At 47.2% G+C, this 26,000-nt stretch overlaps 1 protein-coding gene across 2 annotated transcripts in view; it reads right to left on the bottom strand.

Moving 5' to 3' along the window:
- The window catches only part of AHCTF1 (AT-hook containing transcription factor 1), a 1,009,458-nt gene that overhangs the window by 454,214 nt on the left and 529,244 nt on the right, over positions 1–26,000 (bottom strand). For both annotated transcript variants that reach the window (XM_069235080.1, XM_069235081.1), the window contains one exon: positions 8,315–8,518. In XM_069235080.1, the coding sequence (XP_069091181.1) occupies positions 8,315–8,518 (204 nt within the window). The remainder of the gene's footprint in view (positions 1–8,314; positions 8,519–26,000) is intronic.

Below are 26,000 nucleotides of genomic sequence, written 5' to 3'. Positions count from 1 at the left end.
ACTGTACTTACCTGCAACAAAGTTCTTCTCGATCGAATAATAAAGTAACAAAATATATTATTGCCATATAAAAACAATTGGCCTGGACTTAGTAATTGAGTGTGTGCCTCATTTCTTGACTGTCTGTGTACCACAAATGCTTTGCACTACCCTCGATAAGCCTAACTGCTCGACCACACTACCACAAAAGGAGCATTAGTATTATCTACTTTAGCCTCTGTTAAGCCTCTGGGGAACCCCTGGACTCTGTGCACACTATACTTGATTTTGGTATAGTATATACAAAGCCAGCTTCTTACACCATATAACAGGGATTTACAGAAGTAAACCAGTATGCCAATTATAGGATGTAAAGGGTACCAAAGCAACCACATTTAGAAAAGAGAGCACAATCACTGGGGTCCTGGTTAGTAGGATCCCAGTGAAAACAGTCTAAGCACACTGATAAACAGGCACAAAATGGAGGTAACCATGCCTAAAAGAGTGACTTTCCTACATCCCTGGGCTTACCTCAACCCCAAACACACCTTTAACCACCAGTGAGCAGCACATCTTCTTTCACCCCCAGTCTTACATTGGGCACCCAAATCTGACCTCTGCACCAGCAGCCCCTGTGCCACTGGGGGTGCACTCTTAGTACTGATTCGAACCTTGCCTGGTGTTGACCTAAACCCCCAAAGACTGGATTTGTAAGTCATGTACTTACCTGCAAAACTGCATTCTTGTTTTCCTTCCATAGGTTAACATTGCTGAACTGAAAAATTACAATAAGTGTCGAATTTGGAAACTGCAAAGTATTTATGCTTGAAAATCTACTTACCTGATTAAGACAGGTTTATTCTTCGAGTGTGTCTCATTTATTGCCTTGGAGTACAACAAATGCTTAGCACTACCCTCTGATAATCCTAACTGCTCACACAGACTACCACAAAATAGAGCATTGCCTCTGCAATATCAATTGGAGATCCACTGGACTCTGCACTGTGTATCAAATTTTATTGCACTATATTGAGAGCCAGCTTCCTACGGTAGTGCTTTTAAGCAACTCTGCCTCATCACTTCTGGAGTGATGGAGACAACACAGAGTCACATAGCGTCACCCAGGGGCATATCTGAACGCTGCTGAAGAAAGGATCCTGGATCTACTCAGGCGTCTAAGGAGAATACTAAGGGAAGGAATATGGGGTTTAAAATGTTCATCAGAAAACTTTGCAAACAAGAACTGTCAGAGACTTTTCTTGCCCCTAGTTTCTATGAAGTTAAAAGAACCGTTTGAGTTTGACTTTTTTGGCTAGGGGAGTTGAGTTTAGAATACTTAAGCTTCTAGCATTAAACCAGCTCCAGGAACCAACAGAAAAAAACTATGGTAACATTTCTGAGCTATGGTCACTTGCTGTGAAGGGAAATAGGAGAGAACTCGCTGTAAGAATTGACACAGTTTGTCCTTCGCTAACAAGCACATCATGTGTGTGAGGTCTCATCTCATTAAACGGTAAATATACTTAAACACCTAGTGCTGCCTAGAGCCTGAGCCACACCCTATTTAGCCAGGCTAAGCAGCAATAAGGATACAGGCCCAGGCTCATTTTCTTCCATGTCTTTGCCCTCGTCCACTACATAACATACTACACCATACATAAATCTGCACTTACATGGACAGGTTTGGATTTATTTTTTTATATACCTTTTATTTACACTTCCCTTACTCATACATTGTCACGCTTCATAATTACACCTTTTATTTTCTGCTTCAGTACTGCACATTTTATTCATTTAGACATAATGGTGCCTCATGTATTCATTATATTTTGTATAACACTTTCTACTTTTCAACCTGAATAATTTTTCTGTTTGCAGTAACAATTATTTCAGCTATAAAATGTCTTAAGTGTTTATAGGAGTATGTACATCAGATTCAAAATGAATGGAGGTGAAGAGCAAAAATTGAAATGCTCATATAAATAGCACATGAAGCTGTATTAAAAAATTATTCTGTAATAGTATTAAGCTTGTTTTGAGAATACCACAATTTAACAGTAAATTTAACTACTATAATTCTGGGACAAAAACAGAAGAGTGGCAGCTTCTTATTTCTTTAATAGTGTTACACAGTGCCAGGTCACAGGCAGGTCAACCCCTTTACGCAGTACAATGATGTGAGAATATCAAACATTTCTTAGCGCAATAGGGGAACTTGAAGTGGGTAGGAAAGATGATTCCAGGAAAGGGTATGGGATGGAAATAATGGTGAAAGACAGTAACTTCATAACTAGAACATCGAGATTCTTGCTATCAGATTAATGGTGTTCCCCAGAGATATGTTTCAGCAATTTCTCTGGTCAGTCTTTACCTCAAAACCTTAGTTGACATCAAAAACTGACATTTTCCTATCATCAATATGCAGATAACACCCAGTACTACCTGAAAGGGGTATCTTCTGCTGTTTCTCAAGACTAGCATCTACCCTTGACACCATGCAGCCCTGGATGACCCTACACCACTTGAAGCGCGACCCTTAAAAAGCAGACTATATTGTCACAAGTGTATCAATACATTTGCAAGAAATGCAAAATCATCGCTTACTGATCAGGGGATCAAACCTTTCCCACCTGAGCATAGCCTAAAGGAAGTAATTCAGGAGCAGGTCTTATCTAGACTCAACCACAGGAATGCTATCCTATCAGCATTCCCCAAAAATGTATCTAGCCCATTTTTTTGTTTTTTTTAATAAATCTTTTTATTTAATTTGGCTCAAGGTATAGTACATTTGTATTACCACAACAGTTCTGCTCGGCAAAGCAGATAGCATGTACCTAGCCCATTTTAAAGCGTCACTTCACACTGCAGTGAGTTTGACCCCCAAGGTTGACCACTTTCATCACATCCCCATATTGGGCTCACTGAGTTAACTACTTGTGGGATGATCCACAGTAAAGTGGCATGCATTGTTCATTAACATACTCACCCAGATCAGTCGGACCACCTGTCAAAAAGAAAAAAAAAAAAAAAAAGGACCATTTCTGTGGGCAAACTTCATAGCTCAGACTTGCTAAGACACAAAGAAAACGTTATTACCTTTGTTAGTACTCTGTCCTGGGGAAACTATATCTACCTGCTGATTCCACATAATTTGAATGTCCCACTCTGGATCCAAAAACTCTTCAGTGGTTCTCCCACACTAGTAGGGGGTGCCTGCACCACCTCGTGCACTTTGTGACTTCACTGGAACCATAAAGAACCCACATTGGTGTGATGATGTCTTTATCTATCCATTCTTTTTATGCGCCTTGACACTAGCATCTTTAAGGTTGATGCAGTTTTCTGTTGTAAGCTTAAGCCATATCAAGTAAATATTGGTAAACTAGCCATGCAATGGGGAGACGGGTGGGTGTGTAACTAATCTGCAGGAAGACATGGTACCACCACTAAAAGTTAAAGAAGGAACGTAACTGCTTCTGATAAATACTTCTACCTGGAGATTCCTCACATTTTGAAAAGATTCCCCATGCAGCCCCCCTACCAGACCACACAAAGAGGTGGGTGCGCAGGGTTATATCAAGAAATCCAGGAGTACCAAGAGAACGAAGTGACCTTCCCTCCTTAGAGTCCAAATAATAATGCTTTGCAAAGGTGTGGAGGGACTCCTAGGTTGCTGCTTTTCAAATTTCTCAGGCCTCTTGGCAGCACAAAAGTGGAAGACTTCGCTCTTGTGGAAAGAGCTTCAATACCTTCTGGTGACACCTTGAATGTGATTGTGTAGCAGATCTTGATGCAAAGAATTATCCATCTCAATAATGTCCTTTTATGAGCATCTTACCCTTCATCATACAAAGAGTTGGTCATTCAGACTGAATTCACAGGTCTTGTCCACTTAGAAACTGACTGACTTCTTGGGGTCAAGACAGTGAAGTCATTCTTTCGTCTTTGGTGGATGTGGAGGGGGATAGAAGACTGGAAGGTTAATGCACTGGGCTGGGGGAAGAGGGTAACCATTTTTTGGCAGGAAGGCAGCTCTGGTCCTCAACGACAGCTTGTAGGGGCAGACAGAAAAAAGGTTTCACAGATAAGGCTTCCAACTTACTAACATGTCTGGAAAATATAACAGGGATCAGGAAAACATCTCAAAAGTTAATACCACTAAAGTACAAGTGTGAAATGGCACAAAAATGGGGGGTGGGGGGTCACCAATGGAATGTGAGAACAAGGTTGAAGTGCCATTGGAACATAGCGGGGGAGGGGAACATTGGTTAGTAAGCCCTTTAAAAAGCAGAGAAAATGGCTGACCTAAAGAGGGACAAGCTGGTCCAGTAAACATAGGACAATAGAGCAGACAAAACCTTTAACCGTGCTCACAGTGCAACACTGTTAGAACAGCCAGAGGACGAATCACAGAATATCAGATAGGTGGCCATGAAGAGAATTCTTCCGAGTTATCAGAACAACATGTTTCACAACACAATTTATTCCATCTGCTTGTATACACTGTTCTGGTGAACATAATATAACATTCACCTTTCAAGGGGACGGGGGAAAAAACAAAGGGTTTAAAATCCAGGCACTGGAGTTTGGGGTGTAGAATTGGCCCCTGCAAAATGAAATATACCCTGTGACGGAGATGTGCGGAGGGCACAGAGTGAAGTGAATGAGGTTTACATACCACATTCTTTGTGGTCAGACCGGAGCAATTAGGATAACCAGAGCCCACGTGAGATTAATCTTAAAAAAGAAATGGGGGAAATGGGAGGAAACGCATAGCAAAACATTCCCCAAATGCTCTCTGCTTCGAATACTGAAGAGCACAGAATTTCAGGCAGCAAGTGTTCTGAAGAGTGATAAAGAGGTCTATCTGACGAGTTCCCCACAGCTGCAAAATAACAAATTACTTCCAGATGAAGTTGCAACTTGCGGCCGCATGATGACATCAACTGAGACAACTTGCTTGTACGTTAAGTACTCTGGCCAAGTGAATTTTACTGAGCAGATCTGGTGGTCCTGAGTGCAGGATTGGAGATGCAGAGCTTCTCGGCAAATAAGACAAAGAAACTGCCCTTTGTTTCTTGATGTACCACATTGCAGGTGTGTTGTCTCTCAAGATCTGAACTGTGACTGCAAAGAGGGAGGTGGGTCAAAGAGGGAGGGTGAACGGCGGAAGAATGCCCTGCATGCCAGGCGTACTGCCCATTATTTCAACAGTCTGATGAGCAGCAGTTACTCTTCTGGAGACCAGAGGCCTAGGATTCTGATTTCTAGTTCCTTTAGATAGTCAGAACTGGAATGACTGATCCACTCTGAAACGTCAGAATCACAGCCTTAATATTTTTAACACACTGGCGAGGAGGGAAGTTCCACTCAGTGTAATTTCCAGTACTGCCCCTATGAACAGGATGCATAGAGAGCGTACCAGGTCAGAACTGGGCTTGTTGAAAAGCCTAGGTTGGACCACAGTGTGGTTTTTGACTGCAAGTTGCAAAGCACCATCTCTGGAGAACTGGCTTTGATAAACAAGTCTTACAGGTAAGGAAAATCTGTGATTTTGCAAGTTTGAGATGGGCCACTACCACTGCCTTCATCTTCATGAACACCTAAGAAGGAAAAGTGAGGCCAAATTGAAGAATCCCAAACTGATACTCAGTAGACCAGACAGCTTCTGCATTGAAGAGGGTAGAGCCGTTGAATGGGAGATCCATCAAAGTGGTTTGGTTGTTCTGTGAAAAAACAGAATTCTGCAGTCAGGTGTGGCGGAGTAGGAGGAAAGACGTCCCCATTGACCTTCAAACTGAATGAGTTTTGTAAAAGCCAGATTGGATGACTTGCCTTGCCTTGCCGCAGCTTGACCATCCCCCTGTCAGCTCAGCAAAGTGGGAATGAAAAGCGCCAAATCCTGCAGAGCATGAACATCTGTTGAAGAGAAGTGGCATTGATGGAATTGAGGGCCTTTGTTCCCAAACATCTTTTTTTGCTGGTTCAGTGGTGTAGTGGGAGTAGCTCACTGTTTCAGCGCTGAGTAACAAGAAGCAATACTAGGCTCTCTGGAGATGGATTTGAGGGGAAAAAAGGTGGGAGGAGGTGGTCACAAGGAGCTGGCTTATCTTTGTGTCTGAGATACGTTTTGAAACTGCAGTAGAAGTCACTGGCTTCTCCCATACGTCCAATACAGGCTCTCTGATGCCCTCATTGAAAGGCAGTAATGGTTCAGATGTGTGGGCAGTTGAATGAAGGGCCTGAGTGAGGATAATGGGCTTAATTTCTGTATTTATGTCTGCTGTTTTCCTAATGACTGAATATCATGAATGGTAGGAAGTCACCTTGGGTGGTGGGAGCCCAGTCAAGAGGAAAGATGTCACTCCAGGGAGGTATTCTGCCGAAGTGAATCGCAGAGGCCAGCAAAATCTAGGTCCAAAACAGACTGACATTCTCCATTGTCCTCTGTACTGAGTAGGAGTGAGGAACTTTATGAAAAAGTCTCTGTACCTCTCTTCTGAAGTGGTGAAGTCATAGGTGCATCCGAAGCAGAGACTCCCATTGAGATGGTTGTGTCATCAATGGAGTCAGAGACAGTTACTGCAGTGGAGGTCGTGTTGACTGTGGCTGCGGTGCCAGGGAGCCATTGGGTCTGGCGCTGAAGGGGATGAACTCAGGATGTTAAATGGTGGCAGCTTCATCCTTGCAGGCAATCCTGATGGTGGGGGCTGAGTAGGAGTCTGGTTTTACAGTGAAAGGGGAAGGCCAATAGATCCATGGTGCCTGCTTGCTCTATAGGTGGGGCCATGATCTACTGAAGATGTTAAACACTGAGTTTAGAAATATAGACAAATCCATCAAAGGAGTTGGAAACTCTGTGTAGAGCTGCCAGGCCTGGGGCCTTGGGGATCAGAATCTTAGGTGGTAGTGACTCTGGGACCACAACTAGGACATATGGAGCTGCAGGAATCAGATTTTTTGCAGTCTCCGTGGTTCTTGATCCAATGCCAGATAAGGAAGTCAGCAGTTCTGGCGACTTGCTTCTCAATGTGTTGAGATTCGTGTGCCATTTTATTCTTAGGTTTCTTAGAGGATGCTGAACTTCAAACTCTGTCATGATTTATGGTGTCCATGTCAGGCTTCCTGCACAGTGGCCATAAACATCTCGGCCTCCCATTCTTTAAGAGCTTTTGGATACATCTGGCATGAAGAACAGGTCCGAAATCGTGGTGGAACCAGAGACATCAGTGGCAGATGTCATGGTGCTGTGATGGACATCGGACCATCACAGTCCTGACAAGGTTTGAATTCAGACTGTTTGGCCAGTGACATGGCAAAGAGAAAACTGCACCTAAGAACACATTTTCTGTAGAAATAGTCAACAATGTTGACACTCCTAGGGAGAGTATAGCAAGCTCTGGAATGGATCAATGGCGAGGAAGGGAAGGAACTGACCCCATCACAGCAATGGGGGCTCTTTATGGCACAAGTGATGTTACAAGACACTGCATGAGTAGCCAAGGTGGAGCTGGCACCCCGTACCAGCGTTGAAGAGCTGTTGAAGGGTTTATCAGATCTGGACTGGTCCCTGGGATATTCAAATGATGACAAATCTGCAATTAGAAATTTGCATCAGAAATAGCATCATGTAAGAAAAGTTGTACCTCCCAATATTTCTTCTCAGGTGCATTCTCAGAGTTTGGTACACCATTCCCTCAGACATTCGGAAAACAACAAAAAGCTGATTAATGGCCTTATTGTCAGCCAATGTTTCTCATGATCTTGCGACCAAACATAATTGACAAATGGCAACCTTATGCAGGCCTTGGCTATCTATAGCCAAGACTGATGCTAAATATCCACTTACTACTTGCCCGTGCAGGGATTACTCTTCATGATTTACAATTAACAATTTAACATTAACTTATTCCCAAGAAGGACAGTTTTGGAGGAGTGTCCTCTCTACAGTACTTCGTTATCAAATAGGTAATTATTTCACTGAAGTGGCTTACATAAACCATTTGTTCACAACACTGACTCGGGATAAACTCACTGCAGCTAAGAGCTTCCAACTACTTACCACTCTGAATTCACAAGCTTACGCACTGTGCACGACTCTTGGTTCTACAGCTATGAATCGCTAGCAGCTATGACTCCTTAATCAGCTATTGGCTACCTGTATTGTCATTGTTTCTTCCCATTTCGTTTTACACTTTGTTGTATGTAATATCTATACAGATGCTTATGTAAACTGTTCTGATGCTCACTACCTTGTATGCAGTATATAAAAACGGCAACAATAATATTAAATGTCATTATTCCTCAACCTCTCAAAATTAAAAGATGAACATACCCCACTGCTCCACTTGTCATTGCCATTTTTCTCCACAAAAGTGATTTTTGTTTCCTTCGAGCGCAAAGGAGGAGTAACAGATCTTCCTGGTGATACACAAGGCGATTCCATGGGTGTGGTGCGAAGGCTTGAACGCAAGATGGACTGAGGGGTAAACCCAGGGAAGGCAGGGGTGCCTCCACATGTGGACAACGCCTTTGCTCTCTATGGAAATGGAAAAAAGCCCCATCATTTTCACTGTGACCATAGTTCTTGGGGAAAGAAATAAGTAAACAAGTGGATTGATTTTGTGTTCAAAATATACTTCCCAATAATTTATTTCCAAACACTGACTCTGTAAAACCAAGTCAATTATTTCATTACAACAAATATTAAACCTAACTAGACCATGAAATGAATGCTCTTGAACGTTACATTACATTATTTCAATTATTCTATTGAACACAACATTGTTACAAATGGTAGCAATCCCAAAATCAATGATGTAAAAACACAAAATCCATGAGCAAGCTCTATTTAGTTTTCTTTACTGCACCCCACACCCATAGCATTTTGGATAAGATGAAGATACTGAGTAAGCCTCATCATAAAGGATTTATTTTTAAAATGTGACTAAGTTGGGAGGGTTGCTGGTGCCTAGTGAATATCCAGCATTCAAGACAAGCAGGGAAACCTGATAACATTCTCAGTGTTCTCTAAACTAAATGGAAGAAACCTAGTACAATACATACAAAGGTCAACATTTTCCTTTTCCATTCAGTTTGTCCTTAAACAATAAACCACACACACATTTTACGTTACGCTTAACAATACAAATGCATAAAAAGGGATTAACTAGAGTTTTTTCAGTAAAGGTAGAGCACTACAATGCAGCTCTCAAAATCAACACCTCCCATTTTTCACAGTTCAGAATTCGGAGAATTGTTTTTAAAAGGTAATCTTATGTGGGACAAAATACAACCACCAATGGAAATATTTGAAAAATAAATAAAAAAATGTGTATTTGGGGTGAGAATTCTGAGGCAGGGTTAAACAATGACAGGATTTTTTTGCCCAAATTGTATTAACATAGCTGCCAAGTTTTCAGCTTATTCATGAGCAACACTCATGTATCCACTGCTTTATATTAGACATTTCAATGCCTTATGTGCGACAATGAGTAACCCTTTATCGTAGGCAGAATAAAATATTCATGTCTATGTAATTTAATAATTAGCAGAAATGCCTTTATAATCAATATAAAGTTCTACAAATGCCCACAAAACAGCTTCAACATCCAGCAGTGCTAATTTAATGAGAGGTGAAAGTGTTGGTTTGTTCCATACCCCAGAAAAGTTTGAAAGACCAAGGTACTTACCTTCGGTAACAATTTATCTGGTGGAGACATATTTTAGATGCAGATTCCTTACGTTAGAATTTCCCCCAATCGTCATACTGGATCCGGAGATTTTTCTTAGAGCAGTACCCTTGCGCGTGGTCAGGTGGCATCGGTCGACTCCGCGTGCGTCATTGGCGACGCAGTCTTATATAGGTGCAACCCCAGCGCGCTGTTAGTTTCTTTTCACAACATCCCATGCCAGTAGCATGGAGCCATGAATAACACTGAGAATGGTGTGCCAGAACTAGGGTCCTGAAATGGGAATCACTGTCCCTAGAAATCAGTTCGCAGTGTGGGGAGAATGGGTGGGTCGGTAAGGAATCTGCAACTAGAATATGCCCATACCAGATAAATCGTTACCGAAGGTCAGTAACTTGTTCATCAGATAGAGACTTCTAGTTGCACATTTCTTACCTCAGAATAGATGTACAAGCAGTACCATCCTTGGCAGTGGACTGCAGACCAAGATCATACTAGTAAGTCCTGTAGGACAAAATAGCCAAAGTAGCCGTATCTGCGGAGCTAACTGTTCAGAAATAATGTTTTGTGAATGTGTGCAGGGACACCCACATTGCTACCTGGCAGATGTCCAGGAAAGGAAATCAGCATGCTAACGCTGTGGTGGCAGCAGTTGCTCTGGTGGAGTGAGCATGCAAGCCCTCAGGGGGTTGCTTTGTTGCCAAAGTGTAGCACATTTTGATGCAGAGCACTACCCATCGTGAGATGGTTTGCTTCTCAACTGCCCGCCCCTTCTTCACACCACCAATTCCTACAAAGAGTTCATCGTCCACCCGAAAATCTTTGGTACAAGGTAGAATGCCAACGCTCTTTTTGGATCCAGACATTGGAGTCCCTCCTCTTCATGAGAGGGATGTGATGGTGCATAAAAAGTAGGCAAAGTGATGGACTGGCCTACATGAAAAGGCGTAACAACCTTAGGAAAAAAGCAGGACCTATTACAAAGCACCACTTTGTCAGGATGGACAGATAAAAAGACAAAAGAGCTTGAAGCTCACTCACTCTGCGAGCAGAGGTTATGGCAATCAGGAAAGCAGTTTTTAGTGTGAGTAGCTGCAAAGGACAATTATGGAGTGGCTCAAAAGGGGTACACAAGGTTTGGTAAGGACCAGTTTCAAATACCACTGGGGAATTATGAAGGGGGTAGGTGGGAAAAAATGGGTGAGTCCCATAAGGAACTTCCCAACAATGGTAGACTTGAATAAAGAAGGTTGATCTGGCAATCTGAGAAAGGCCGAGATGGCAGATTAGTAGCCTTCAAGGGTGCCCAAAGTAGAGCTGTGCTGGGCAAGAGAGAGGATGAACAGTAGAACCTCAGACAGAGGTGCAGAAAGGGGATCAACAGACTTGTTGGTACACCATGCCACAAATTTGTGCCAACGATAGGCGTATACAAATTTGGTGGAGGGATGCCTGGCTGCGAAGGTAACATTACAGACTTCTGGCGGACGGTTGAAAGCTGTCAACTGCTGCCATTCAATCTCCACAGAAGAAGGCAAAGACCAGACAGGTTTGGTTGGTGGACTGCCCCTCTGCTGCTCCAAAAGAAGATCCTCCTGAAGGGGCAGCTTCATCGGAGGATCCGTAGCCATGCTCAAAAGCCCTGGATACCAGACTCTTGGTGACCAGTCTGGAGCCACAAGGATTACTTGGTCCCGGTCGGTCTTGATCTTTTTTAGTACTCTGGGCAGAAGCGGCATAGGCAGAAAGGCATATAGGAGGCCTGAGCTCCACTCGAGATGAAAAGCAGCGGCGAGTGAGTGCCGCCTTGGAAACTCCAATGCCCGAAACAGCTGATAATTGCACCTTCTCTGCGGAGGCGAACAGGTCGAACCAAAGCTCTCTTTAATGCTGAAAGAGGCCTTGCGCCACCTCCGGATGGAGACACCATTTGTGATTGATTATGCATTGATGGCTGAGTTTTCCTGCTCTAGTGTTCAGAGAGCCTGCCAGATGGTTAACTGCCAGGGTTATGCCCTGGTGTTCCAGCCAGGTCGAGAGACACCACTCAGCCCTGCTTGTTGCAGTACTACATGGCAGTGGTGTTGCCCCTGAGCCCCTGCACCACTTTTCCCTTTGAGAGAGGGAAGGAATGCTTTCAATGCAATCCTGACTGCTCAAAGCTCCAAAAGACTGATGTGGGGTTCGGACTTCGCAGGAGAACAGAGACTTCTGATCTCCGCCACTCCCATGTGGCCGCCCCATCCTGGGCTTGATGCATCTGTCACTACAGTGAGATCTGGCTGGGAGAGGGACCTGCAGTTGTCCCCATACTGATTCGAAAGCTAGCACTGCAGATCTCCCTCCGAGATCTGGACCAGGTTGAAGAGATTCCCTCGGATGCTGCGCGCACTGGAACTTCAGGTCCCACTGCTGAGCCCGTATATGCATCTGGCATGTGTCACTAACAGGATGCAGGAGGCCATAAGGCCCATCACCTCTGAGTCAATCTTACCAAAATCCAGAATAGAGGCTGAAACATCGGTATCATAGCCTGAATATCCTGGACTCGCTTTTCAGGAGGATAAGCCCAAAACTGCAATTTGCCCAGAACAGCTCAGATGAAGGGGAGCGTTGGAGAGGGAGTCCGGTGTGACTTCAGCACATTTATAGTGAACCCCAGTGAATGCAGGAGGGTTGCCGTAACCTGAACGTCGGAAATAACAGTCTGGGGTGTGTTTGCCTTCAACAGCCAGTCGTCGAGGTAGGGGAAGACAAACCCCTAACCTGCGCAGATGAGCTGCGACCGCCACCATCACTTTCGTGAACACCGAGGGGCAATGGTAAGGCCCAAGGGGAGCATGGTAAATTGAAAGTGCTTGTGACCCACCGCAAATCGCAGGTAATGTCTGTTGGCAGGCAGGATGGATATGTGGAAGTAGGCGCCCTACAAGTCCAATGGTACCATCTAGTCTCCAGGGTCGAAGGAAGACCGGACGTGAGCCAGGGTGAGCATTTTGAACGTCTCCTTCCTGAGGAAGAGATTGAGAGCTATTAGGTCTAGGCTATGACGAAGGCCCTTCTTCTTGGGCACCAGAAAGTAGCAGGAATAACAACCACAACCTACTTCTGGCTCAGGGACCCTCTATGGCTTCCTTGGCCAAGATAACCATGACTTCCTTGCGGAGAAGAGCGAAATGATCCTCCGATAAATAGTCGTAAGACATGGTCAGAGGTGTAATCTCAAAGGGGAGGGAGTAGCCCCTTCGAACTATTTGCTAAATCCACCTGTCCATCGCAATGGACTCCCAGTGGGGCAGGTGATGGGGGATCCTGCCTCCAACTGGACAGGTATGGGGCAACTGACTAGGAGGGTTTGAAGGCTGCAGCGGGACGGGGGTGGACTGGGCAAACCTCTGATTCCGTGACCCACGAGCCCATGGGATTCTGCGTCCTTGGCCACGCAGTGGCTAAGTAGCATGCACGGCTTAGTGACCGGTAGGGAAAGGACGCAAGAGGGAGCCCCTTTCTTGACCATGATAGGGGCGAAAAGCGGACCGTGCTGGGCAACGGGCTGCCGTGAGGCCAAGGGACTAAGCCTTAGCCTGGGACACCTTAAAACGCTTGAGCACAGAGTCCGCCTTTTCTCCAAAGAGACGGGTGTCATCGAAGGGCACGTCCATGAGAGGTTGTGGGACATCCCACAAAAAGCCAGATGTCCTCAAGAAGGCACGGTGCCTTAAGGCCACCGTCCAGGCAACCTGTCTACCCAGTGAGTCAGTCGTGTCCGGTCCACAACTCGGCCGCATCCCTCCCCCATCAGCAACGGCTTTGGAGAGGATGGCCTGGGCCTCCTCCAGGAACCTGCAGAAACACCTGCTCAAACATATCCCATAAGGAATGGGTGTAGCAGCCTAAAAGGCACGCGGTGCTCACGGACCCCAAGGCCAGACTGGAGGAAGAAAACATCTTCTCAAGTCTATCCAGTCTTTTTGATTTCCTATTCAGGGGTGCGGATGGGAATACGCCAGAGGAAGAAGAAGCCTGGATGAGAAGGCTCTCAGGCATAGGGTGTTCAGACAGGAATTTAGGGTTGCTTGGTGCAGGCTGATGGCGGCAGGCGATTGTCCTATTCATAGGAGCCCCTGTGCTGGGTCTGTACCAGGTACCCAGAAGGACATCTGTGAGGGCTTCATTAAAGGGTAAAAGGGGTTCCGAAGTGGAAGTCCCAGGCTGAAGCACCTCAGTCAGGAGGTTAGTCCTGACCGCCACAGAAGGAAGCTCGAGGCCGAGGACCTCAGCCACCCTGCTAATCACCATAGAATATGACGCCATAGCCACTGTAGAAGGAGAAAGCATGCCAGCATTTAGAAAAGTATCCAGACCACTAGCCTCGCCAAATTCCTGTGCCCAGTACAACTCAGGGTTGTCAAGGTGGTATTCCAGAGGGTCCAGTGACCCCTTGTAAGGAAATGCCTCCTTGGCATGGTTACCCCCTGACTTCTTTGCCTTTGCTGATGCCAAGTTTTGATTTGAAAGTGTGCTGAGGCCTGCTAACCAGGCCCCAGCACCAGTGTTCTTTCCCTAAAACTGTAACTTTGTTTTCACAATTGGCACACCCTGGCATCCAGGTAAGTCCCTTGTAACTGGTACCCTTGGTACCAAGGGCCCTGATGCCAAGGAAGGTCTCTAAGGGCTGCAGCATGTCTTATGCCACCCTGGGGACCCCTCACTCAGCACAGACACACTGCTTGCCAGCTTGTGTGTGCTGGTGGGGAGAAAATGACTAAGTCGACATGGCACTCCCCTCAGGGTGCCATGCCAACCTCACACTGCCCATGGCATAGTTAAGTCTCCTCTCTAGCAGGCCTTACAGCCCTAAGGTAGGGTGCACTATACCATAGGTGAGGGCATAGGTGCATGAGCACTTTTCCCCTACAGTGTCTAAGCAAAACCTTAGACATTGTAAGTGCAGGGTAGCCATAAGAGTATATGGTCTGAGAGTCTGTCATAAACGAACTCCACAGCACCATAATGGCTACACTGAAAACTGGGAAGTTTGGTATCAAACTTCTCAGCACAATAAATGTACACTGATGCCAGTGTCCATTTTATTGTGAAATACACCCCAGAGGGCATCTTAGAGATGCCCCCTGAAAACATACCCGACTTCCCGTGTGGGTTGACTAGTTTTGCCAGCCTGCCACACACCAGACATGTTGCTGGCCACATGGGGAGAGTGCCTTTGTCACTCTGTGGCCAGGAACAAAGCCTGTACTGGGTGGAGGTGCTTCTCACCTCCCCCTGCAGGAACTGGAACACCTGGCGGTGAGCCTCAAAGGCTCACCCCCTTTGTTACAGTGCCACAGGGCATCCCAGCTAGTGGAGATGCCCGCCCCCTCCGGCCACAGCCCCACTTTTGGCGGCAAGGCCGGAGGAGATAATGAGAAAAACAAGGAGGAGTCACTGGCCAGTCAGGACAACCCCTAAGGTGTCCTGAGCTGAGGTGACTGACTTTTAGAAATCCTCCATCTTGCAGATGAAGGATCCCCCCAGTAGGATTAGGGATCTGCCCCCCTCCCACCAGGGAGGAGGCACAAAGAGGGTGTAGCCACCCTCAGGGCTAGTAGCCATTGGCTACTAACCCCCCAGACCTAAACACACCCCAAAATTAAGTATTTAGGGGCCCCCAGAACCTAGGAAAACAGATTCCTGCAACCTAAGACGAAGAAGGACTGCTGACCAGAAGCCCTGCAGAGAAGACGGAGACATCAACTGCTTTGGCCCCAGCCCTACCGGCCTGTCTCCCCACTTCAAGAGAAACTGCAACAGCGACGCGTTCCCCCATGGTCCAGCGACCTCTGAAGCCTCAGAGGACTACCCTGCATCTAAAAGGACCAAGAACTCCTGAGGACAGCGGCTATGTTCCAAAGAAACCAAAACTTGCAACAAAGAAAAAACTTTAAAAGGACTCCACGTTTCCCGCCAGAAGCGTGAGACTTTCCACTCTGCACCCGACGCCCCCGGCTCGACCTGCGGAGAAACAACACTACAGGGAGGACTCCCCGGCGACTGCGACCCGTGAGTAGCCAGAGTTGACCCCCCCCTGAGCCTCCCCAGCAAAGCCTGCAGAGGGAATCCAGAGGCTCCCCCTGACCGTGACTGCCTGCTTCCAAAAACCAGATGCCTGGTAAAGACACTGCACCCGCAGCCTCCGGGACCTGAAGGATCCGACCCCCAGGTGGCCCTCTCCCTTGCCCAGGTGGTGGCTACCCCGAGGAGCCCCCCCCCTTGCCTGCCTGCTTCGCTGAAGAGACCCCTGGGTCTCCCATTGAAACCAATTGCAAACCCGACGCCTGTTTGCACTCTGCACCCGGCCGCCCCCGTGCCGCTGAGGTTGTACTTTTTGTGCTGACTTGTGTCCCCCCAGGTGCCCTACAAAACCCCCCTGGTCTGCCCTCCGAAGTCACGTGTACTTACCTGCTGGCAGACTGGAACCGGGGCACCCCCTTCTCCATTGAAGCCTATGCGTTTTGGGCACCACTTTGACCTCTGCACCTGACCGGCCCTGAGCTGCTGGTGTGGTAACTTTGGGGTTGCCCTGAACCCCCAACAGTGGGCTACCTTGGACCCAACTTTGAACCCTGTAGGTGGTTTACTTACCTGCAAAACTAACAAATACTTACCTCCCCCAGGAACTGTTGAAATTTGCACAGTGTCTAGTTTTAAAATAGCTTCTTGCCATTTTTGCCAAAACTGTGCAAGCTATTTTGCTGATTCAAAGTTCTTATGATACCTAAGTGAAGTACCTTTCCTTTGAAGTATTGATTGTAAATCTTGAACCTGTGTTTCTTAAAATAAAGAAAATATATTTTTCTATATAAAAACCTATTGGCCAGGAATTGTCTGAGTGTGTGTTCCTCATTTATTGCCTGTGTGTGTACAACAAATGCTTAACACTACCCTCTGATAAGCCTACTGCTCGACCACACTACCACAAAATAGAGCATTAGAATTATCTAATTTTGCCACTATCTTACCTCTAAGGGGAACCCTTGGACTCTGTGCATGCTATTTCTTACTTTGAAATAGTACATACAGAGCCAACTTCCTACACAACTCCAAACCTTCCCTGTATTCATAACCATAGTAAAAAGGGTCAGAATCCAACTTGGGGTGAGCAGTCCCTATCGCAAACTGATCTGGCGTGGGCCCAACCGGTGTCAGGAGTGTCAACGTCTTTGCTGATGCTGGGGAGGATCAGGCTGGCACAAACTGCATCGGAACGGATCCTATAATGGATCCAGAGGGGCCCTCAGTGGCCGGAGCCAAATCTGCTGGCAGAGAACCAGAGGGGCCTTCATCCCACCCCCCAGGCCCTAAAGGCACTGCAAGGGGGTTGGTCTGTCCAAATATGAGGCTTAAGGCCTCATAAAACTCCTTCTTCTGGGCAGAGGAGGCTCTGGCTCCCGGAAAGTCAGGGAGGTGCGTAGCGGACCCAGAAGTAGGCTCCGCAGACAGAGACCTAAAGCGTCAACGCTCTTTCATGCGTTGCATTGGCCGAGAGACTGGGCGAACTTGAAAAAAGTTTGGCCTTCTTTGACCTCTTTTTTTTTTATGTCCTGGGTGTCCTGAAGATTTAAAAGGTGGTGATGACTCTGCAAGTGGTCTTGTGTGTTTTCCTCTAGAACACTAGGTGCACAACTTTGGGTCGTGGTCGCACTCCAGACACCAAAAGCACATAAGGTGCAGATCCATCAGACATCATTCAGTGACAGGCGTCACACGGTTTGAACCTGGTCTTCCATGACATCCCTCAATGCACCAAAAAGTTTAAACTGACAACAAAAAGGTCAAAGTTAGTAAAAACATGAATAATGGCAGCTCTTCTATGGATCTGCTTGTGGCACTGACAGAAAAGAACTGACGTCAGCGCGCCGGGTTGGCGCCTATTGTACGACTGCAACATCATCACTGGGACCACGACGTCAATGAGGGAAGTGGAGTCGACCGACACCACCTAAAGGCGCGCAAGGGTACTGCTCGAAGAAAAATCTCCAGATGTAGTCCGACGCTTGGGGGAAATTTTAAGGTAAAGGACATGTCCAACCTATATAGGTACCACTCAGGTGCAAGGAGGTCAGTTGATTTTGATGCTGAATGCACCCCCAAAAGCAGAGCAGCATAATAACTACCAGAGAAAGCGTTACCAATATAGTCTTCTACCTGTAGATGCCTCACCTTTTGAATAGATACCAAAGCGATACCTAGTTGGAAGTAGGTCAGTGAATGTACTCAAACCACAAATTCCAGTAAGACTGACCAGGCGAAATGCCCCTCTCAGCGCAGCTAGCCGTCCAGACAGTAGTAGTATTTTGTGGATGTATGCCCACGTAGATGCCTAGTCAAAGTCCAGGGCTCTAATTTCGCATCCCAATGGAGTGGTAGCAGATTTGGCCCTGGTAGAATGAGTTTTCAGTCCATACGGAGGCAACATTTTGGCCGATGTTGACGTCCGCAGAACCAGTTTACCTTGGAAGAAAGTGATACATGGCAAGTTGATACAGAGCTTGAAGCTCACTCACTCACTCACCACACAGATGTTATGGCAATAAGAACACTGTCTGGAGGGTGAGAAGCCACTAAGGACAGGTGAAGAGGCTCAAAAGGAGCTCATGTCAAAAAGGAGAATGTGGAAATAGATGATGAAGGCCTTTCTAAAATGCATCACAATAGGTATTTATATAATGAGGCCTAGAACAGCAACCATAAGAAGCCCAAAAGGGCCAAAAGGCACCTTTTAACTGTGCCCAGAGCAAAGCCTTGCCAAGCAAGGGATGAAACAAACAAAACGTCAGGTAACTGCCTGGAGAGGGTCAATCTGGTGGGTGCCACACCAAGCCACAACTTTGCCCCAATCAGTAAATACTGTCTGTCAGGGGATGCCTAGCTACCAAGATGACATCAACCACCTCCGGAGGAAGGCTGAAACTGTTCAGCTGTCACCACTCAATCTCCAAGCAACAAGGTGGAGACTGCAAAGGCCCAGGTAGAAAATCCAGCTGGATACTCCCTGTACACATGTATAAGTGACCCTGCGCCACCTGTGGGTGCAACTGCCACTTGTGAGCCATTAGGTATCAGTGATTGAGTTAGTCTGCCTAGCCAAGTGTTTCACCACCAGGAAAATTTCTTCATGGTTTAATCATTCCCATAAGCGAAGTGCCTCCTTTCACTGGTTCCATGATGCCACCTTGTCCGGTTTGTGGCAATACTACATAGTAGTGTTGTTGTCTGAGAGCACCTGCACCAGCCTTCTTTCAATGGGTTGAAGGAAGGTTTTCAACACCAAGCAGATGGCCCACAGTTCCAGAAGGGTAAGAAGCTAGGACTATGCCGTAGATCAGAGGCCTCTGTTCTCCACTTCTCTCTGGTAGCCACCCCAATCCAAAAGTGAAGTACAGAGAAGGGTCTGCCGCTGACCATCAACCACCACTGCATATCTGTACAGTCTCCTCTGAAATCTGAACATAGTGGGAGGGGTCCACTTGATGTTGAACCCCCAGACAATTCAGATCCCACTGAAGGCCCCACATTTGCCAGCTTGAATGTTTTACTAACAGAATGCAGGAGGCCAACAATCTCAGCCGCCTCAGTTGTCCAGGACTCTATTTTTCAGGGAAAGGCACAAAACTGAAGTTTGTCCAGAACATCTCCAATGAAGCATGTCTAGAATGTTGCAGATGATAGGCAGCCTTTGACAAAGTCAGGTGTGACTTCGGCATGTTGATAGTTACCCCAAACCTACCTTCAACAGCCATTTATGGAGGTAGAGGAAGATTGGTACACCCCTGACCCCCACTAAGGTGTGCGGCTACCACTGTCATCACTTGAGGGGTGCTGATGAGACAAAAGGGCAGCTCAGTGAACTAGAAATGCTCCCGCCTCATTACAAATTGCAGGTAGCTCAGAAGGGTCTGCAAGATGGTTATATGGAAATAGGAGTTCTGCAGATCCAAAAACCACACAGGCTTGAGGTCAGGCAAGACCGGGACCAAGGTGAGCATCTTGAATTTGTTGAGAGGGCAAAGGTCTAAATCAGAATGAAGGCTTCCGTATTTCACTAGCACCAGAAAGTAGCAGAAATGACAACCACAACCTACTTCTAGTGCAGGCACCCTCTCAAAAGCCCCTCTGGCCAAATGGGCATGGGCAGTATGTCTTAAGATGGACAGATGGTCAGATGGTCATCTATTAGTTGTTATGGGTAAAGCAGAGTGTGTGGCAGAGTGGATATGAAGGGTAAGGCATATACTTTCTGGACAAGTTGGAGGATCCAACTGTTCGGTTTTATGGTGTGCTAACCAAGTAAAAAGTGCTAGATCCTGCCTCAAACTGGGTGACTCTGCTCACTAAGGGCATGCTACAGGGGTTTGGCAGGTAAGGAGCAGGTGTGGGGTATGTGGACTGAATGGTTCCTTTGGTGTCAAACTGCTAAGCACCTTGCTGAGGTTAAAGTGGCTATTGGCATTAGGTACCTCTGCCTAAACCGAGAAGGACAATGGGGCTGATGTGGCTAGAGAGGTGGGGCAGATAAGCCCATGGGGCATGCTTTGGCCCTGCTTTCTTTCAAACACTCCAGAGCGGAATCCGACTGGTATCCAGTCTCCAAGAAGGAATGTTCGACCATAGGGCATGTCAATAAAAGACGACTGACAACATTCAGGAATTGCAGGCAACTGGCAATGACTGACAAGAGAGCTAAACTTCTCTTCCCAAAGGTCTCCAACGACTTGGACCCCTTTTTGGGAAAGTTATTTTGGTTTGTCCCAAACCCAGAGTATGGAAGTCTAACACCATCAAGCAGACAGGCAAGGGGTGGTGAGAGAAAAAGCTATGGTCACCAGAAACAGGTCAGTGGTGCCTTGAAATCTGGCAACTGATTGGGGGATCTAACAAAGTTTGGCCCAGGCCCTTAGAGGGTATCAGTGAGTGCCTCATTAAAAGGAAACAGGCTTAGCATTCGTTTGCACCTGCTGGAGAACTTTAGTCTGGACATTGGTTTTGATTTGGTGGAGTGCTGGAGGTCATGAACTTCAGCCACCCCTCACCTGACCATTGCAAAATTGGCACCATCAGTGGCAGGGCCAGAGCAGGGTGGGGTGGCAGAATCAGGAGTAATGTTAAGACCACTGGAATCCCTGAGATAATCATATTAATTTTACTCCAGGTAAGGTTGACAAATTTCATCGCCAGCATCATACTCATTATCAGTATCTGTCCCAAACAATGAAAAGAGTGTATGAGATTGCCTTGTGGAGGTGGGACACCAAGCAGGTCAAATGAAGGCTGTTTTGGCGGAAATGGATTGTTGCCTCAGTCGATGTCAGGGCAGTGCCATCTAGGAGTCAGAAAGCACAATGGGCACTTCATCCTCCAGCATCAGTAAAGATTTGAAGCACAACAACAATCAGCCTCAGGATAGACTCCTGCAACCCCTGGACAGGGAACAGGACCGACCCATGGATCTGTCACAATGTGGTGAACTGTAGAGCTTGGTGGCAGAGTTTTGCCTTCCAGCTTCAAACAGCCTTCGGATTCATCGATGCACAGTCACTGCAGGCCTTGGTGGTGTGACTCGACTCAAGGCACTACAGGCTAACCTGATGAAAATCTGTTACAGACGTCTGCTTGGGGTAGTCCTTACAGTATAAAACCGGTCGTATCATGAGGTGGCAGTTCCCTTGATGTAGGAAACTGGCTCTGTATATACTATATCAAAATGAGAAATAGTCCAGAGTCCAGCGGTTCCCCAGAGGCGTGACAGAGGCAAAAATAGATTAAACGAATTCTCTATTTGTGGTAGTGTGGGCGAACAGTTAGGCTTATTAGAGGGTAGTGTTAAGCATTTGTTGTACACACACAAGCAATAGAAGAAACACACACTCAATGACTTAACTCCAGACCAATTAGATTTTATATAGAAAAATATGTTTTGTTAATTTATTTCTGGAACCACAAGATTCAGTTTTCAGGTAAGTACATAAAATGAAAGTTACTTTGCAGGGATATAATCAGAACTTAGAAAGGAATCAACAATGTTTGCAGTTTTCTTTAAAATGGCAAAAAGCTATTTTAAAAGTGGACACATTGCAATTTTCAACAGTTCCTAGGGGAAGAAAAGATTGTACAGCTTTACAGTAAGTATTCAACTTACAGTTCCTAACTCCGGGTGTTTGGTAGTCCGTCGTTGGGGGTTCAAGTTAACCCCAAACACCCACCACCAGCAACACGGGCCGGTCAGGTGCAGAGGTCAAAGAGGCACCAAATTAACGTGGGCTACTACGGAGGCAGGGGGGTATTTCGGAATCAGGGCAGCCAGGAGTTGAGTGCCTGCGACTCTGAGAGCAGACCGGGGGGTTCGAGAGAGCACTGCAGGGGCCCCAAGTAGGGACCAAACACAAACCCTCAGGGGCACTAGGGAGGTCGGGTGCAAACAGGGTGTCGTGTTCTCAATGCAACTCTTTGGGGAGACCAAAGGGGTCACTCAGAAGCTGCAGGTGAGGTCTGGGTGGTGGGGAGCTGGGATGTCTCGGGCACACCACTGGTCAGAAAGAGAAGAGGGCCACCTGCTGGTCGATGCTGCCCCGGGGACCAGGTTCTCCAAGCCTGAGGGGTACGGGTACAGTGGGTCCTTTAGGTATTGGATACCTTGGACCGGAGCTCGCGGTCAGGGAGCTCCTCTGGATTCTCTCTGCAGGCATCGTCGTGGAGGTTTGGAGGGTGGGCTGTTGCTCCCAATTGCCTGGGGACTCTTTCTTGCTGGGTGGACCACCTAGACACAGGCCATGGGTGTCAGGTGCACAGGGGTCAGGACTCACACATCCGGAGTGAGGTGGGAGTCCCTTGCTGTAGGTTTCTTTGGAACAGAGCCGCTGTGCTCTGGAGTTCTTGGTCCTTTTGGGTGCATGGCAGTCCTCTGAAGCTTGGCAGAGGTCGGTAGACTCGCTGGACGCATCACTGGTTTTCTTGCAGGTTTTTTGAAGCAGGAGACAGGCTGGTAGGGCTGGGGCCAAAGCAGTTATCTTCCTTCTTCTCTGCTGGGGTTTTCAGCTTAGCAGTGGGTCGCCAGGAATCTGGTGAGCTGGGCTCAGGGAGGCCCTTAAATCCTAGATTAAGGGGCGAGTTAGGTGTCACAGGGCAGTAGCCAATGGCTACTGTACCTGATGGTGGCTACACCCTCCTTGAGCCCACTCCCTTTGGGGAGGGGGCACATTCCTATCCCTACTGGTCTCTGTCCTCCAAATCAAGCTGGAGGATTCTGCAGGGAGGGGGTCACCTCAGCTCTTGACACCTTAGGGGTGGGTCCTGGATAAGGTGGTCACTCCTCCTTGTTTTCCCTAATGTTCCCGCCGGACGTTGCCAAAAGTGGGGTTTTGTCCGGGGGGTGGGCATCTACATTAGCTGGAGTGCCCAAGGGCACTGTAATCCCAGGATTGAGTCTTTGAGGCTCACCACCAGGTGTTACAGTTCCTGCAGGGGGAGGTGTAAAGCACCTCCACCCAGGACAGGATCGGTTTCCGACCACAGAGTGCACAAAGGCACTCACCACATGTGGTCAGAAACTCGTCTGAAAGTGGCAGGCTGGCACAGACCGGTCCGTCCTACACCAGAAGTTGGGCTAACATGCAGGGAGCATCTCTAAAATGCCCTCTGTGTGCATTTTTCTATAAATCCCACACTGGTATCAGTGTGAGTTTATTGTGAAGAGAGCTTTGATACCAAAATTCCCAGTATTTAGTGAAGCCATTCTGGTGCTGTGAAGTTCGTAATGACAAACTCCCAAACCATATACTCAATATGGCCACACTGCATTTACGATATCTAAGAATGGACTTAAGACACTAGGGGCATACTGCTCATACAGCTATGCCCTCACCTGTCGTATAGCGCACCCTGCCTTAGGGCTGTAAGGCCTGCTAGAGGGGTGACTTACCTATGCCACAGGCAGTGGTTTGGCGGCATGGCACCCTGAGGGATATGCCATGCGACTTTACCTTTTTCCTCCCCACCAACACATGCAATCTGAAATGGCAAAGCTTGTTGAGGGGTCCCTTAGGGTGGCACAATACATGCTGCAGGCCTTAGGGATCCTCCTTGGTCACACAGCCCTTGGTACCCCTGGTTTATTTTACAAGGGTCTTAGATGTGTGCCAATTGTTGAAACAATGGTACAGTTTAGGAAAAGAACACTGGTGCTGGGCGCAAACCTGTGTTTGCACCTTGCCGCTCCTGTGCCGCTGAGGGTGTGTGTTTGGTGCTAACCTGTGGCCTCACCCCCAGTGCTCAACTAAACCCCCGCCCCAGATCTACCCTCCGAAGTTGCAGGTATTTACCTGCCAGCAGATCTGTTTGCAAGTGCCCCCAGTCTTCATAGTATCCCATTCTAAATCTAACCAACTTTGACCTCTGCACCCGGCCGGCCCGTGTTGCTGGTGGTGTACGTTTGGGGTCATCTTAAACCTTGACCAGTAGTCATCCTAACCCTCTGAGACTGGAACTGTAAGTCGAGTACTTACCTCAAAAATACACTAACACTTTTGCCCTCCTAGACTGTTCTAAAAATTGCACTGTCAACTTTAGAGAGTGAAAAGTGTTACTTGTCTGTAAACTGTTTTATTTGCCAAACTTAAAGTACATTTGATATATATGCTTGATACATACTTACAACTGTACTTACCTGCAACATAACTTTTGGTTCTAGAAATAAAGTAACAAATATATTTTTCCCATATAAATACATTGGATTGGAGTTAGTCACTGAGTGTGTGCACAACAAATGCTATGCGCTACCCTCTGATAAGCCTAACTGCTCGACTACACTACCACAAAAGATAGCATCAGTATTATCTACTTTAGCATCTGTTAAGTCTCTGTGCACATTACAGCTCGTTTTGATATGGTATATACCGAGCCAGCTCAATAGACTCTCTCCCTCTAAATTTGATTACCTTGGACCTCTGTGCACTCCACAATTCGCATACTATTGTCCCTGTATAAGTCTCTAGCATATGGTAGTTAGGTACCCAGGGCACAGGAACACCAGAGGTCTCCCATGGACTGCAGCATGTATTATGCCGCCCATGCACAATGTGTCTGCAGGCCTCCCGTTGCAGCCTGCACCCTTTTACCACAGGTCACTACACCATGTCACTGTAAGTCACACCTATGGTAGGCGCTTCCACCCCAAAGGTCAGGGTGCAGATCCCTGTGTGTGAGGGGCTCCATTGCCTTGGACTTTGAAAGTGTGGGGAAGCTATTTTACCAGTGTAGTGGACACAGGACACTACCTGTGTCCAGCAACATAATTGTAACTCCAAACTTGGGCATGTCTGGTATCAAACATGTCAGAATCATACCTCAATACTAATGCCAGTACTGGTTGTATGATTCCATGCACTTTGTGAGGCTCCTTAGAAGACCCCCAGCTTTGTTCCTACCAGTTTGCAGGGTTTTCTCAGGCAGCGCTGCTGCATTCCTAATGACGGGTTTCTGCCCTCCTGCTGCTTGACCAGCTCAGACAAGGGAAGGTAGAACAAGGATTTTCTGTGGGAGAGAGAAGGTAACGCCCCCTCCCTTGGGGGGGGGGGGGGGGGGGGGGGGGGGGAGGGGCGGGGGGCGGGGGGAAGGAATCACTCCCCTGCCCATAACCTCCCCAGAGATCCTCCAGGTGGCCACTCGATTATGTTGTCATGAAACCAAGATGTGCAGAGGCCCCTGGGAGCATCCGAGCGGCAGGTGGAGTCGGAGACCCCCCGTGATAGGTGGTCACCATGCAAGATGACCAAACCCCCTTTCAGGGCTATTTAGGGACTCCCTCACGAGAGGGTCCCCCAATTCGTAGCACAAGACTCCTCTGCATCGTTTACTTCTGCTCCTGGAAAATGGAACCACAACTGGAGACGTCCGCAACCTACAAAACTGCTTTTCCCAAGAATACCTTGCCTTGCAACATGGTTTCCCTGGCTTCTTCCAGCAACTGCAACATTTCCACAGCTGTGCGTCCTCTGGGTTTGGCAAGATTTCAGCTGCACCAAGAGACAAGAAGAAATCTCCCTTGAAGTTAAAGTCACTCCCCTTCATCTGCAGGCACCTATAGCAACGAGGTCCACCTGTGTGGATCTGCTCTTCTCTGGAACTGCATGGATCCTGCATCACAGCTCGTATGGAGTGGGCCCCTCGGTCTTCTCTGCCGCGTGCCCATCTTGGGAGACGGTGAGCCCTTGTCTCTCCTTGCAGGACAGCACCACTGTGTACCGCAACTCTTGCAGCAACCAAGGCTTATTGACT

Source organism: Pleurodeles waltl, chromosome 5 (assembly GCF_031143425.1).
Source record: "Pleurodeles waltl isolate 20211129_DDA chromosome 5, aPleWal1.hap1.20221129, whole genome shotgun sequence".
Taxonomy (NCBI): Eukaryota; Metazoa; Chordata; class Amphibia; order Caudata; family Salamandridae; genus Pleurodeles; species Pleurodeles waltl.
Note: the sequence above shows the minus strand (reverse complement) of the source record. Positions and strands in the feature narration are given on the sequence as shown.